At 28.5% G+C, this 15,330-nt stretch overlaps 2 protein-coding genes across 2 annotated transcripts in view; one reads left to right on the top strand and one right to left on the bottom strand.

Moving 5' to 3' along the window:
- The window catches only part of LOC134832798 (inactive dipeptidyl peptidase 10), a 28,933-nt gene extending 18,551 nt beyond the window's left edge, over positions 1-10,382 (top strand). The window contains exons 11-15 of the mRNA XM_063846964.1: positions 516-703; positions 8,385-8,880; positions 9,823-9,941; positions 9,997-10,182; positions 10,249-10,382. Coding sequence (XP_063703034.1) covers positions 516-703; positions 8,385-8,880; positions 9,823-9,941; positions 9,997-10,182; positions 10,249-10,305 — 1,046 coding nt within the window. The 3' untranslated portion in view covers positions 10,306-10,382. The remainder of the gene's footprint in view (positions 1-515; positions 704-8,384; positions 8,881-9,822; positions 9,942-9,996; positions 10,183-10,248) is intronic.
- Positions 10,383-14,125: 3,743 nt separating this feature from the next.
- Positions 14,126-15,230, bottom strand: LOC134832687 (cytochrome c oxidase subunit 4 isoform 1, mitochondrial-like). Its single transcript, XM_063846798.1, has 3 exons — positions 15,144-15,230; positions 14,530-14,937; positions 14,126-14,470 (listed from the first exon to the last, which is right to left on the bottom strand). Exons 2-3 carry the CDS (start codon positions 14,924-14,926, stop codon positions 14,337-14,339), a joined length of 531 nt encoding a protein of 176 aa, XP_063702868.1. The 5' UTR covers positions 14,927-14,937; positions 15,144-15,230; the 3' UTR covers positions 14,126-14,336.
- Positions 15,231-15,330: the final 100 nt, after the last annotated feature.

Here is a 15,330-nt window from a genome sequence, read left to right as displayed (position 1 = left end):
TTAAAAAAATATGGAAAAATTTATTTTTTAATTATTATTTTTATTTATTTATTTTATTTTTTACATGTTTTTTTAAATATTTTTTTTTAATATATTTTTTTTATTTTTTGTCGTATTTAGATTTTCTAAAAAATAAAATTCGCTAAAATGAAACTCTTACTATTAAATTTTAGTTCGGTTATTTAATTTCGGTTATTTTTTTTTCAAATTTAAGCAAAGTGAAATTGTTTAAGATTTTTTTAATAATTTTGTTATAAATTAAATTTAAATTTAAAATTTATAAATTAATAAAACTTTGAAAAATAAATAAAAATCATTAAAATAATTTAATTTTGTCAGAAATCTTCTTGTAATTACATACATTTGCTCACAATAATATAAAATTATTGTTTAAAGGCAAAATCAAAAAAAAAAAACTCACAATTTTCATAAACCTGATTTTAACCTCCATAAAAACATTTATTTAAATATTTTTTCTGTCCCTGTGAATAAAATCAAGACTTTTTTCTGTTTAGTTTCACCGTCAATTGGTAAGGCATGCTTATACCACGACGCCGTTTTCCCAAGCGAGCAAACAAATTACGCCGTAATTACGTGTTTGGGACCCGATGTACCTACCAGTGCCATTTACCGCATTTTCCCGGACGAGAACGACCATCCATTACAACTCGTCAAACTCCTAATTAACAACACACGTTTAAAGGTAAGTAAAAAGTTTATTTTGTAATAACACAGGGATCTTATGAACTACATTTCACGCTTCGCGCGCGCATCGCAAACAACGTAATTTACAAAAAAAAAGTGAAAAATTTGAGAGAGAAAAAAAAATCGCGTCAAAGTTCTTGTTTGACACAACTTTTGCCATCTGCACTGGAGCAAGTCTCATTAACGGAAAAACACTTGTAATTCTTCAAAACTTTGTGCTTCTCGCACTCGAGAGGCACTTTTGACGTTGTTTCTTGCTGTTGTTGTTCTGCAAGTGACACGCACACATTACCCGATCGATAATACGTCTCGGGGCAAAATGGCTCCGATGGATTCACATAAAATACGGTCGAGTAGCAATTTCGGTCATTGCTGTTGGGTTTCCGTTGTTTGTTCGACGGACAATTTATCGGTACACGTTCGCATGCTGCCGCACTCAAATTATCGTTATTTGCGCAATTTGCAGCGTAACAAAAGCCATCATCGCTGCGGAAGTGGTAATTTGCCGGACACGAACCTTGCACGGGATCCACATAGTCCACGAGATGCGATTGCGACTCGAATGTCATGGCGTTGTAGACGATGAGTCCGATCGGGAAGAGGACAAAGTTTATTAGAATCACCCATTTGCCTTTTTCCTCGATTGACATTTTTTTTTCTTGTTTATTTTATTGTTTTTTTTTTCCTTTTTTTCTTCCTTTATTCCTCTTTCAATGGAGAAACTTTGACAAAGGGATGCCTTTCTACGATGAGAGACGAATAAAATTATAATTTGAAAACTTTGAAGAGACACAAGCTAAAAATAGTTGGGAAAGGCAATAAATTCTCCTCCAACAAAAATATTATTTTAGTTTAATTCACTCTTTTTTTTTTGCAGCTATTATATAAATATTATTTTTGCATAATGAGGAATAACTTTTTGCAAATTAATTTAAATTGAAATTCCCAAGTGCAGCAAAAATTCAGCCATAAAATACCGAAAACAGCCTCTTGATTCTGCACCACTAAAAAAACTAACAAAAATTATTACTTTTGCGTATTGAACTTACAAAATTTGTGGGTCACGAACGATTCTTGTACATTTTTGGTGGGAGGAAAGTGCTGCTCGAAAAAATTAGTGGTAGCAGTTTTTTTTTGTGTACGTTCATCTGTTTTTCGTCTTTTTTTCGTTTGTTGTTTACAATTCTCTTTTTTTACGAGCTTTGATTAATGTTCGTCAGTTGTTTTGAACTGAACGCAAAAAAATAGGCTTTGTTTCGAGATTTTTCGGAAGCTACCTCGAACTTAATAGGTGCGCAAAACAAATTTATTATTACATTATTGCCTATTATTGCTAGAGAACAGATGTTTGTCGCAAAGAAATTCACAAAGATAGATGATGTTCGTGGTTGGATTTTTTCGGGTGTTTTTGTCGAGTCATAGAGACGCAGAAAAAAATTGTGACAAAATATTTTAGTGACAATTATGCGGAACATAAAACATGAAATAACAATAGGATGGGTGTTTTTTTGTGTTGTTCACAAGAATATTGAAGCACGGCAGGGAAGCCATTGTTGGGGAAAGTCTTGAAAGAAAAATTTGAAGGATGTCGGTTTTGCTTAATTTAGTTTCCTTCCTTTGTCCATTTTTGCGGTTGAAGAAAAAAAATTTCTTTCTAGGACATAATGTTTCATTTTGTACTTTAAAGATTATTTTTGTAAGTCTTCTGGTATTTTATAGAAAACAAGAAAATATATGAAAAATGTTCTTTTGACAACTTAAAGGATTAAAAAGATTTTTTTTATGTTCTGAATCTCATTAAAAACTTTAAAAAATCCATTCAAAAGTCACAGATTTTTACTCTTTTCACTGAAAAAAAAATTATAAAACAAGATTTTTTTTTTATTTGTTTTATAGAAAAAAAATCTTTTGTAACACTTGACACAAATGTGCAACATTGCACATTTTTCGCTTCTGTGAGCAATTAAAAGCGAACACCTCCCACCTGATGACGGAAAATTTCCCAAGAGATTATCATAATCGACTCCAATCATTGCTAACATAACTTTTTTTTGCATTTCCTGATAAATACTTAAAACACGGAAAAAGTAATAAAAAGGTTTTACGACAGGGGAAATTATAAAAATGTTAAAAATCGTAAAAAATTAAAACTTTTATAGTTAAGGAAATAAACAGGAAAGATAAAATAATAAAAACAACGAAGAAACCCGTAAAATGCAGTAGTTTGCGAGATATTTGATATTCAGACTTTGTTAATGATGTTAAAATTCACACTAATAGGACTTCAAAAATAAATAAATAAAATTATTGATAAAAGTTTGAAAACTCTGCTTTTTAATGAGTTTTAGCGCTAACGAGCTTCTCATTTATTTGCAGAAAATAACCTTTTCTGAACCCCTTTCATCTCGTAGTTGCTAATTTATTTCGTTCCTTTTCTAATTTGGAACACGCTTTACTCCTACCCTCTATTTCTGGTGCTGCTGCAGTGAACAAATAACTCGTACGTCACACACTTCTCATTAAAAGTGCCGCAACGCATACGTAACGCGACGTAGATCTGCACGAAAAAAGTTTTAGTTGTAGTGTGTGGATATTTTTGTTTGAGATAAAAAGTGTTATTTGATGTCATTTAACTAGTCAAGCTGCTCTCTCACTCTCTCTTCGTAGTAGTGTGAATATTTAGTGTTTTGAAGGTCCGAAAAATATGCGATATTAGTAAATTTAAAAATGTAAAATTAAAAATCAAGTTAAAAAATTAATAGTAAAAATTAAAATATTCAAAAAATAAAATAAAAAATAATGTTTATTTTTTTATACTTCTGTTTTATATTAAAAAAAAGTTAATTCAAATTTTAAAAAATTAATTTAAGCCAAAAATTTAGTTCAAAAATTAAAATTTTCAAATATTTCGTAAAAATTCAATATTAATTTACAAAAATGGAAAAACAAAAAAAAATTTATTTAGATTTATTTTATAGAGTTAATTATAAAATTGAGCTAAAAATCAAAATAATTTTTTAAAATATATTTTTTGAATAAGTAAAAAATATTCGAATTAAATACTAAAAAATGCAAAGATTTTCATAATTATTTTTTTCAAATTTTTAAAAAATTTTTGGAACAAAATTTTTAAGTAAAAAATATTCAAAAATTAAATACTTATCTTACTTATTTTTGATTTTTACTGAAAAAAATATTCAACCCTATTAATTTACAAAATTTATAGAAAAACGAAAAAAAAAATATTAATATTTATAAAAAAATCCATTAAATCAAGTAAAAAACTAAACTTCCGATTGAAATATTTTTAAGGCTTGGTTATTTATCACATATTAAACGTAATTTAACATAATTTACAAGATTTTGTCATGTCACGCAAAACTTCAAATTACCGCGAGACACCTCTAATTCACAAAATGTGTGTTTTTACATTAACACGGAATAATAAAGCATGTACAGAAATTGCGCAAATGCTGCTGCTGTCGTGAAATAGTTGTGTAAAAAGTTGTGCAAAGTTTACTATGTCAATGTGTGAGAAAGCATTTTGTGATCTACAAACACAACATTGTAACTGAGAATGATGAATGAAACTTGAAAAACTTCTATTTTTATCCTTGACCTTTGAAATTGATGGAAACAATGAACCTTGGTTTTGTGGTGATTTTTTTTCTCGTTTTTTCAATGTTGTCTATCCGTCTCTACGTACTAGTATTTAAATTTGCCATGTGCTAATTCAAACGATTCATATTAATTTGCATGAATTGGCAAAAGGCAAATTTATGGAAAAATTTAAATAAGGTTCTCTTGGGAAATGTAATGTAAATGTAAACTTCAGAAATTGGTGGAAAATCAGAAAAAATTAAATATTTTTTTAATTAAAAAAATTTAAATTAAAAAAAAATTAAGTATTTTTAAATTGAAAAATAAAAATGGCCTAAGATTGAGCAAAACTAAGAAAAACTAGAGAAATTTAGAATAACTAAAAAAAACTACAGAAAAAGTAGGAAAATTAGTAAAAGTTGGAAAAACTTCAAAATTTTTATAAATAATTTTTTTTTTATAAGTTCTGTGAATGATTTAAAAAAACCTGAAAATCTTGAAAATTTTTCCGTTGTCAAATGTTGATTTTATAGTTTTGTGTTGAAAATTTGGAAAGCGGTTCAGCTTTTTTGTTTCAACGAAATATTTTAATTCTCTTTTTTTCGCAGAAGAACCGTAAAATAGGAAATTCGAGGTTTTTCCCTTGCCTCCGCTCATTTGAATGAATAAAATATTCAGGAGTAAATTTTTTTTCATCATTTTTTTTCTTTATGTATTCAAATACTTCCTCCTTAAAATTCTATTTTTTTTTTGTTCAGTTTGCAAAATCCCTATCGTCTTATATTTTAATTTAATGGCTCCAGCAACAGACGCGTGTCTTTAGGCATTAACGAAAATCCGTTTCTCCTTATAGCATTTATCTTTAAGGACCACCTGCTCTTCGTCCGAATTATTCTCGACGCAATTTCGTGTGTTGCTGTTGCAACTGCCGGCCAGCGTAAAAGTTTTCTCTGATTTATTGTTGCTGATGTTGCACGTGTTTCCGCTCTTATCTAGCACACTGCCACTCTTGCTCGCTTTCTTTTGGTCCTGCTTGCACGGCTCTTCGATCAGCTCGCTCATAAGGAAGCACCGATGACGATAAAGTGTGCGACCGTCCTTGCAACGAAGCGAAATCAAACGTTCCTCGTGCTCGTCAATGGCAACGTCATTCGGCAAACAGACATCTGTCGCATGGAAATATCCTTCGGGACAATGGGCTTCCACGGGATCTCGATAACGGAGCATTGTGAAGCATTGATCGTCCTTCATGGTCTTGCCCGGGGGACAGGTAACGGGAATTTTGTCACATGTCTCAAGGACATTGGCACATTCGGTGACGTAGCAAAATTTGTCCTTTTGGATGTAACCTTCGCTCGGACAAACGGGACTCACGGGATCCACGTACTCGATGTGATGATCCACGCCGTCAAAGGTCAGGACACTGAACGTTATCATCGAAAGCGGGAACAGCACAAAGTTCAAAATTAACAAAATTTTGTGTTTTTCTTCCATTTTGCGTTATTTTTAATTAATTTACGATCTTTCTTATCCAACCGCCGATCCTTGACTGTCGTACAAATTTCGTCTTGAGCAAAATCTTGCCAAAAATAAATTTTTGAAAAACGCAAAAATTCGCTAATAAATCTAAATTTTGTTGTTGTTGCAAGGTCGACTTGACAATATCATGCAAAACTTGTTTTAATTCCTAAATTCGATCTTCTACCTGAACTTCATCGTCTTCTTCGAAAGATAACGTCATTACCATCTCTCTCGCTCTCTTTCTCTTGCAAGAAATTGAATTTGTGTAAACATCATGATATTTTATAATATTGTTGAATGTTTTGTTTATCGTATTTGTTTTATCGAATCAAGACGAAGATGGGATCAGGTGTCTTCGTACAAACAACATAAAATTTACTTATGGCACTTTACTTATTTGTGTTCTCACTTTGATTTGTTTTCTCATCGTAAATCTCTTTTCTGCCTACGTTGGAAAAATGTATCTTTTTTCTTTTGCTCGAAAAATGTTGCATGAAAGTAATATTCGTGTCTGTGGCAGGAAGTCACGACGATGTAAAGGAAAATATATGGGATTGAATCTAATCAAATTGTGTGAAAAACAGTCAAAGGCACTGAGGAAGGTAATGGAGCGTCCTTCTTTAACTCGGGAAATTGAATAAATTGAAAAACGCTTCAAGTTGAAGCGAAAATTTCATTAGGAAAGTTTTTCTAAAGGTCAAAAAGATGATTTTCTTTGTCAAATTTGAGGAAATTTCGTGAAAGAACGTTTTATGTTGGAGAATAATTTTCATCATAAAAGTTTTGTAAATCCCAGATGATTTTTTGGCTTGATAATTGGTGAAAATGTCTAGAAATAATTTTAAAAATTTAAAAATAATTTTTTTTGACAAATTCCACTGCAAAAAATATTTTTAATTTTATAAAAAATTTAAAAAAATTAAATTTTATAAAAGTTAAAAAAAAATAAATTCTAAATTTTGAAGTTCATAAAAAAAATTAAAATAAAAAATAATTAAAATAAAAAATAATTAAAAAAAAATAATTAAAAAAAAAATAAAAATAAAAAATTGGGTTTAAAATAAAAGTTGAAAATTATTAATTTATTTTTTTAATTAAATTACTTATTTTTTATTTTTAAAATAATGGTAAAATACCAACTAAAACAAAACAAAAAACAAACTAAAAGAAATTATTAAAAAAAATTAAAATTTACCTAAATGTCTAAGCTGTTAAGCAACATTTTAAAGCTTTAAATAATATTAAAATTTTTTCTTACATTTTTATTTTGCATCAATTTAATTAAAGAAAATTTTTTGACTTTAAATAAATTGTTGCGAAGAACACTTTTTTACCATAGTATTGTGGTTTTCTTTCAAAAATTTCACCACAGCTGTCTAAAAGTTTTCTGATAAATTAAATCTTTTTTACAGCCAATTGTGCAAAAGATAATTTTTCAAGCAAGGAAAAAAATTACCTTCTTCAAACTTAAAAATCTAATAATTGTCATTCCTGAAAAATACATTTTTTCAATAGAAATACCTTAATTTATCATGAATAAAAATGTCTTACTTCATAAAAAATGTTTAAAAATGACAAAAATCAAGAAAAATCACATTTTAATTATTTGATTGTCAAAACTTTCTGAAATCATTAAGAAAAAAAAATCAACTTTCACGTAAAGAAAAAATAGAATTTTCTATTTTCCTTCATTAATAAATTCACTTTGAGCTCATTTTCTAGTCAATTGAGCCAAATTCTAATCTAATGAATGTTGAACATATGTTCGTGCGTTTTACTTTTTTTTAAAGCACTCTTCATCGCATAGCAATGAATGAAATTTTCATTTAAACATGAAAAGGAAAGAAAAGAAAAAAAACGTAATGAAATTATACGAACTTCGTTATTTCCACAAAAATTCACTCCACTTGAGGCAAGTTAAGTTTTTTCCTACCTTAAATATCTTTTCTTCATTCATGTTTTTTTTTCAACGTGTGTCGTTGTATTTTTTTTTTTTGCAAATATATTGAAATTTGTAAGACTAATTTGGATGCCTTGCCTCCGTTTTTTTACGATGATGATACATTCAAATTTTTTTTTTATTCAAGTTCATGATATTTCGTTTTTTGCGTTTAATAACGAGTTTTTAACAGAAAAAAAAATTTGACATTGAATTTGCCTAAATTTCCATAATTCATGCTGGTAAACTCGCGCGCGCTGTCAGAGAGAAAGAGAGTTAAGTCATTGCACGCGTGTTTGAGTGCGAGTTTTAAATGATGATTTATCTTTCCCTGGAGTCCTTAAAGTCATCGTTTATATTTGCGTTTTTTTTTTTTTTTGAACAGGTTGACATCAATTGAACCGAAAATTTTTCATTTTCCGAACAGACAACAGATAAAGTTTTGTTTTATTTGTTTGTATGACAAACAAAACAGACTTGCGGTCGTTTTTTAGATGCCTAATTCTCTCCCAATACAAAAAAAAAAAAAAACTTTGACGTCATTTATATTCATCATTTCATTATTTTTTGTCTTCTTTTCATCATGTTCTCTCTTTTTTTTTGTCTCTTACCACAACAGCAAAAGATGGCTAAAACTGCCCTACCGCAAGTTCATACGTTCCCCGTGATGATCTCTGGCGGGTATTACGCACGTGTTCGTCTCTTCTATCCGCCCGGCTTGCGCGAAGACGAAATCACGCGGTACCCGATGGTCGTGAATATCTATTCGGGTCCCGGAACGCAGCTCATAACGGAAAAATGGACAGTCGACTGGAACACGTATCTGGTTGGAACGAAGGATTACATCATTGCTCAAATCGATGGACGTGGCTCGAAGGGACAAGGGTACCAGTTGCTGCATGAGGTTTATCGACGATTGGGAAGTGTGGAGATTTCCGATCAACTTGAAGTCACGGAATACTTGAGAGAAACGTTCCATTTTGTGGATACGCGACGAGTTGGTGTCTGGGGATGGAGTTACGGCGGATATGCGTCGCTCTTGGCACTCGCGAATACGGATGAGCTGTTCCAATGTGGCATTAGTGTTGCACCTGTGACGAATTGGAAGCTTTATGGTAAGTTTTTGGCCTGATAACGAATTTTTTCAAAGAATTTTTTATTTGACAAATAAGATTTTTTTTGTAATTTTGCCATTTTTCGCATCTAATGCACCAAAATATTTATTTAATATGGAAAAACTGTCAAAATTTAAGTGATTAAAGAAATATGAGGGCATTTTTGAGAATTTGGATATTTAAAAAAATCATTTTAAAAATTAAAAGTTGGACATTGTTGGATAGGGAGTAAAATTTTTGACAAAACAACAAATTAAAATAACTTTAGAATATTTTTTTGAACATTTCTTACAAAAAAAAATAATTTTTTATCACTTTTAAAAATTAATTGACAGTTTTTTGTCAATATAAAAAATAAATTATTCCAAAAGATTGCTGAGAAAATTTTAAACCAAAATGAAAATTATTGTTTTATTTTAAGACATTTCTTGATTTTGAATGTTTTCTTCCAAGTAAAATTAAATAAAAAAAAAATTACTAAAATTTTTTTGGCATCTTTTGGCGTCAATTATTTTTCATTTTGACCATTTAAACTTTAAAAATAGTATTTTTTCTGTAAAAATTAATCTAAATTTAATTAAAAATAATAAATAAAATAAATTTTTCATTTAATTAAAATTAAATTTATGTTTGATTTTTTTTTTTGTTTTTTTTTAATTTGAGATTCGTTCTCTTTTCCTTTGAAATGAAATTTATTGAAAAAAAATTTTACCTTTTTTTATATTGATGTATATTGACTTAACTGAAAATGCCCTCAAAACTAAAAATTCTGACAATTTTAAATTATTTCATAGATTTTTTTGCAGTAGGTGTGAAAAAATGACCAAATTACGCTTAAAATAACATTTCAGTGAACAAAAAAATATTTTGAGAAAAAAAATTCTTAAGAAAAAAATCGTTTGTCAAACAAAGAGATTTGAATGATTGACATTTCCGTTTCAGACTCGGCATATACGGAAAAATTCATGGGATTACCGAACGTCACGGACAACTACAAAGGTTACGAAGAAGGAGATCTCTCGAAGTACGTGGAACAACTTAAAGACAAACAATTTTTACTTGTAAGTAACATTTTTTTTCTGCTAAAAACACAATTTTATGTCCAAATATCTTTAGATTCATGGCACCGCAGACGACAATGTCCATTTCCAACAAAGCATGAATTTCGCTAAGGCCCTCGCTGCAAAGGGAGCCTTATTTAAACAACAAATCTACCCGGATGAAGGTCATTCCTTGTCTGGCGTGAGACAACATCTTTATCGATCAATGACAATATTCTTTGAGGAGTGCTTCAAGAAGCAGGTAAGTCAAAAATTTCCCTAAAAAATAAAAAAAAAATTATTAAAATAATAAAAAAATTAAATTTAGGTACCACACGAGATAAAATCTGGCCTCGGGAATGGAGGCATGGTGGAACCCTCATAAGAAATGTCCATATTTTAAGTTTTTTCACGGTTATCCTTTCTTTTCTGACTTTTTCGCCACACTGAATTGAACTGACAATGAATGTAGCTACAAAGAAAAACAATATTGAACAGTATTAATTAATTATTCTTAGCGAAAAACTTATGTACTTACATACTTTCTGTACATGTGAGTAGGACGATCATTAACAGTAAACACAACATTTATTTATTGATTTTCCATTAATAAATGAATTAATTAATTGAATGAACGTCGATTTAGCGCTCCTAAAGCTCTAAGTACATATTTGTACAAAAAAACTTCTACAATAATAAAATGCACCAACTCGGTCTTTTCCATCTTGTGCAAAAAAAAACTACTGTGGTTGTGATTGAAATCAAGATAAAAAAAAACTATTTAAACACTCTACTTTAATTGAATTGAAAATGGATGAAAAAATGGGTCGCAATTTAATTAATTTTTTTTTCACTCAGTATTTTTATTGTTTAAAATTGAAAACTGTCCGAAAAAATGAGTGAGGGACCAATTTAAAAAAAAAAATCCATCGTGAACTCTCAATAAAAAGTAAGAATCGAGACATTTTTCTCTCTAAAATATTTTCTTTGTAAAAATATATTTTTTTAAATTTTATGCACAAGATGCTTTCTTATGAATCTGAATGAATAGTCAACTCTCGGAAATTATTGGTCCGATATTTTCCGTCTATTTTCACTAATTTCCTGTTTCTTTAGCAAGAATTTTTTTAAGGATTCAAAAATGATGAAGACCTAAAAAATATAAAAATAAAAAAAGCCGTCAATTATTACAAAATATATGAGAATTCTATAAAATAATTAAAAATTGAATGAAATTATAAGGAATAGTAGCAGTAAATAAATAAAGAAAAAAAAGTTATTTAATTCAAAATTTTAAATAAATTAAAATAAATAATATACAATATTTATCACTTTTGGTCGTGCAAATTAAAGACCATTAATCATTATTAAAGTATATAAGGATGCTGCTGTAAATATCGCCCATCACGAAGCTTTTAAACAACGTCGCTCAATGACACGCAAATTTATATCTTTTCTTATCATTTATTTTATTTTTGTTTCGAGTAAGCAAAAAATTGTTGCGAACAATGGAACAACAGAACAATGAATTCCGGACTCAATTTTTTTTTTTCAAAATTTTATTATTATTATATTAAATGAGTTTTTAATATCAAACGATATTTAAAAGGATGTTCAACAAGAAAAGGATCTTTTAACTATAAAATTTAATCGACATCTCTTTTGTGAAGCAAACAACATTTTAAAATTTAATCCACAAGTTTAAAGTTTTATCAAAGTTACGGTAGAAACGTTGTCAATATTTTATCTTGTTGTCGTAGATATTTTTGTCGTCGTTCGTATTCAAGCAAAATGAAAAATAGTGAAAAATTAACTAAAAAAAAAAAAATATTAAATAAATTAGTCCTCGAACCTTTGACCTTATCTTTAGAGAAAATCTTTAAAAACCCCAATTTTTCAACCTTAAATAAAAGATCATTCACGCAAGAATGTGATTAAACAGTGCCAAAAAATAAAAAAATAAATAAAAAGATATAATTGTCGTTTTTGCCATACCTTTTTGCGTTACCCAATCTAAATGTTTTTCATTTTTCAAATGGAAATTTTATTGTTAGTTGGAATAAACAAAACAAAACAAAAAACACAAAAGGACGAAAGAAATCAGGTAGAAATCGTCTCACTCGATTGACTTTGTGTCAACTTGATTTATTTACGAGAAAAAACAATTGATAACGAAAGTTTGCTCAACTAAAAGAAAAAAAGAAACGAAACCCCTTTTTCTATTTATACTTATAAATATATGTACAACACACAAAACCACTTATGAAAAGCATATGATGACCTTCTATTAAAAAAAAAATAAAAAGAGAAAAAAATAAGAAAGAGAGCTTTTTCTTCACCATCACTATCATTTTTCAACGTAAACATTTACCCAATAATAAGATATGACTCTTGTGTTTAGCAGTAATGAACGGTTATATAGGACCAGAAATAAATATTAAATTTATAAAAATTTAAAATGTAGAAATTATTCGATTTTTAACCATTCACACAATAATAAATAAATAAATGTTGTAATTCCTTGTTCCTTTTTTTAAATTAATTAATTAAATAATAATTAAATTTAATAATAAAAAAAAATTATTGAAGCTCAGTTCACCGTGTCATATTTTACGCAAATATAAATAAAGCGCTTGATACTCGGTTTCTACATAGAGCACAGAAACTTAATTTTATTAGTAAGAGCAATAAATAAATAAATCAATTAAAAATTAATGCTAGTGTTTAGAGTTCTCTTTAAAAAAAAGTTTTAAAATTATTCAATTTAGTATAAAAATTATTAATAAAAATAGTAAAAAAAAATCAATAATATTGACCAAAACTTTCTATAAATAGACAAACTTGTTATTAATTCTTTAAGCAAAAAAAAACTAAAAAAAATATAAATATTATTATTAGAAAAATACAAAGAAACGTTTAAACGAATCAAACTAGGAATTCTTAAAAAAATAGTAGGAAATATATTATAATATTTAGAATTATAAAAAAAAAATTGATTCACTATATTCATATAGACGTAAAAAAATTAATGAAAAATAAATAAAAAAAAAGAATTACTCAAAGACAGTCAAGTGATTCATGCTAATATTTAAATTGGATTAAGCAAACGAACGAAGAGGCGTTCAAAGTGGTTTTTTAAGTACATAGTAGAAATAATTGTGAATGGCGTTTTGCACTTTATGCAATTATTTTTTATTTTTTGAAGTGAGAGCACTTTGAGCGTTTTTCTAGTGAATCTTGATGAATATCTTTATAAAAAAAAATCTCACACATTTTGGCTTGAACTTGACTGGCAGTACCTTTCATTTAAAAACTTAACAAAAAAATGTTTTTAATTTTTTGCGACGAATTTTTTATGGGAGGCTTCAAAGGTGTTGACGGGTGAGATAAATATTTTTTTTCTTTGACGGTAATTTAAGAGAAAATTTTGATTTTTAATTTTCAGAAGCTATTTAAGAACGTTTTCAATTTGGAAAATCTACTTTTCTTATCTAATATTTTGTTTTTAATTTTTTTTAAATTCTAATTTTAATTTTTTTTTCAAAAAATGCCTTTTTAGTGAAAATTCTCAAATTCCGCCTATAAAAATATTTTTTTAATTATTTAATTCATGTAAACATAAAAAATGAGCAATTTTTACTGTTGTTTAATTTTTTTGTTTCAAGTTGATTTTAGACCATTTAAATTAAAAAATTAAAAAAAATAGATTTTCATAAAAATGATTGTTGTAAACATTTTGTAAAAAAAATTCTGTAATTGTATGAAAAATATGTATAAAAAAAATTAAAATTTTTTGAAATATAGTTTTTTAAAAAAAAAATCATAAATTATGAAAATTGACTTTATTCTTTTTTTTTGTTTTTAATTTTTAATTAGCTCAAAAAAATATATTTTACCGCATTTTTTTCCTTACTTTCACTTTTTTTTTTTTTTTTGAAAAGATTTTTAAAATTTGGTTAATATTTTTGAATAAAGATTTTAATTTATATAAAAAAAATTAACCAACTTACTCAACATATTAATTTTTTTTAGTTTTCATAATTTTTGAGCAATTTTTGGAAGTTTTTGAAGGCACAAAGAATTTTTTTCAGAAAAGATGTTAACTTAGGTCAGTTTTAAAATTACGAATGACATTAATTATTTCCTTAAATTCGTTAATTTTCATAAATGAATATTTTTTGGTGAAAATTTGTCAAACACCTTCGTAAATTTTAGACATTTATTTATTTAACGGTTCAACTATGGATGCATCACAGGGATTTTTATGCCGACCAATCAAGAAAAATATCTCTTGGAAGTATTTTCTGATGTTTTTCTATTTAATTTTCTTCGAATTTTTACAGATTTTAGTTTTCTCGAAAATTATTTAGGGTTTTTTGTTATAGAATGGTGCTAAATGTAATACTCCCGAAGAATTTATTTCCAGCGGTTGTTTTCATAGTCCCATTTGGACGCAATACCGTGAATAGGATTCATGTTAAGGTCCAGCATACGCTTAAGTTGGGCCTTTTTGCGTTCCTCAGAAAGAGTAATGGGATGATCATAGATGACTGTAGAAGAAAAAAAAATCATAAAAAACCGGAAAAAAATGTCATGAAAAATTTCTTACCGTATTTAGCGATCCAGCAAGACATAAGCAAGCCAATGCCGGCTGACCATAAAGCGAAACCAACGCCGAGTTTCCAGTCGGGCGATCTGTACTTGAATTCAGAGAATGTCTGGCAGAAGCTGGCACGGTACAAGGCACGCTTCTCCTCGAGCGACAACTTCTTCCAGTCTCCCTTTTCCTTTTCGCGCAATGCCATGATATCGGGTGTGTTTTCCTTGTAGCGGATCGCGGGCATCGGATAATCGAGACGATCCGAGTATGTTGGCTCGCCATTGTGTCCGTAGCCAACCACTTCGCGGTTTCCAATTTTGCTCATGGCATGATTGCACATGGGTGCAGTGCCACGGGCAACTTTAACGTTGCGTGCAGCAGTGAGGGTGAGAATGCGACCAGCCATTGAAACAGCGTCTGCAAAAAAAAGACGAAAAATTTTGAGTTTGGGTACAGAAGTCAGTGCACAAGTCGATGAAAAAGTTACATAACGTAACCTTTACATTTATTTTGGACAAAAATATCACGAATTAACGCAGATCCGAAAGATATTCAATTTAAATGTAATTTTTGGAACAAATCTGGAGAATATTAACAGGTAAAAGGTCAATTAATGTGCTTACCTTATGATGTTTTCAGCTATTTAATCCAAATTTTCTCGTTTTCGTAGGAACTGAGTCGTCAATAGAAGAAAAATCGATGTCGAATTGTGTCGTCAATGAGCGTCGGCGACCCTGCTCGAATTTTATTAATGACTAAAAATAAAAATTATCGAAATTTAAAAATTTTCTTACAAAAATTATTGAAAAA

This window comes from Culicoides brevitarsis, chromosome 2, assembly GCF_036172545.1.
Source record: "Culicoides brevitarsis isolate CSIRO-B50_1 chromosome 2, AGI_CSIRO_Cbre_v1, whole genome shotgun sequence".
Lineage (NCBI taxonomy): Eukaryota > Metazoa > Arthropoda > Insecta > Diptera > Ceratopogonidae > Culicoides > Culicoides brevitarsis.
The sequence above is the reverse complement of the archived record's forward strand: the minus strand, read 5'-3'. Positions and strand labels throughout refer to the sequence as shown.

Excerpts from the sequence above, each read along its gene's own strand:
- LOC134832687 (XM_063846798.1), bottom strand. The coding sequence starts at position 14,926 with ATGGCTGGTCGCATTCTCACCCTCACTGCTGCACGCAACGTTAAAGTT. Across the intron at positions 14,471-14,529 it reads TTGCTGGATCGCTAAATACG|TCATCTATGATCATCCCATT; the intron begins GTAAGAAATTTT and ends TTTCTTCTACAG.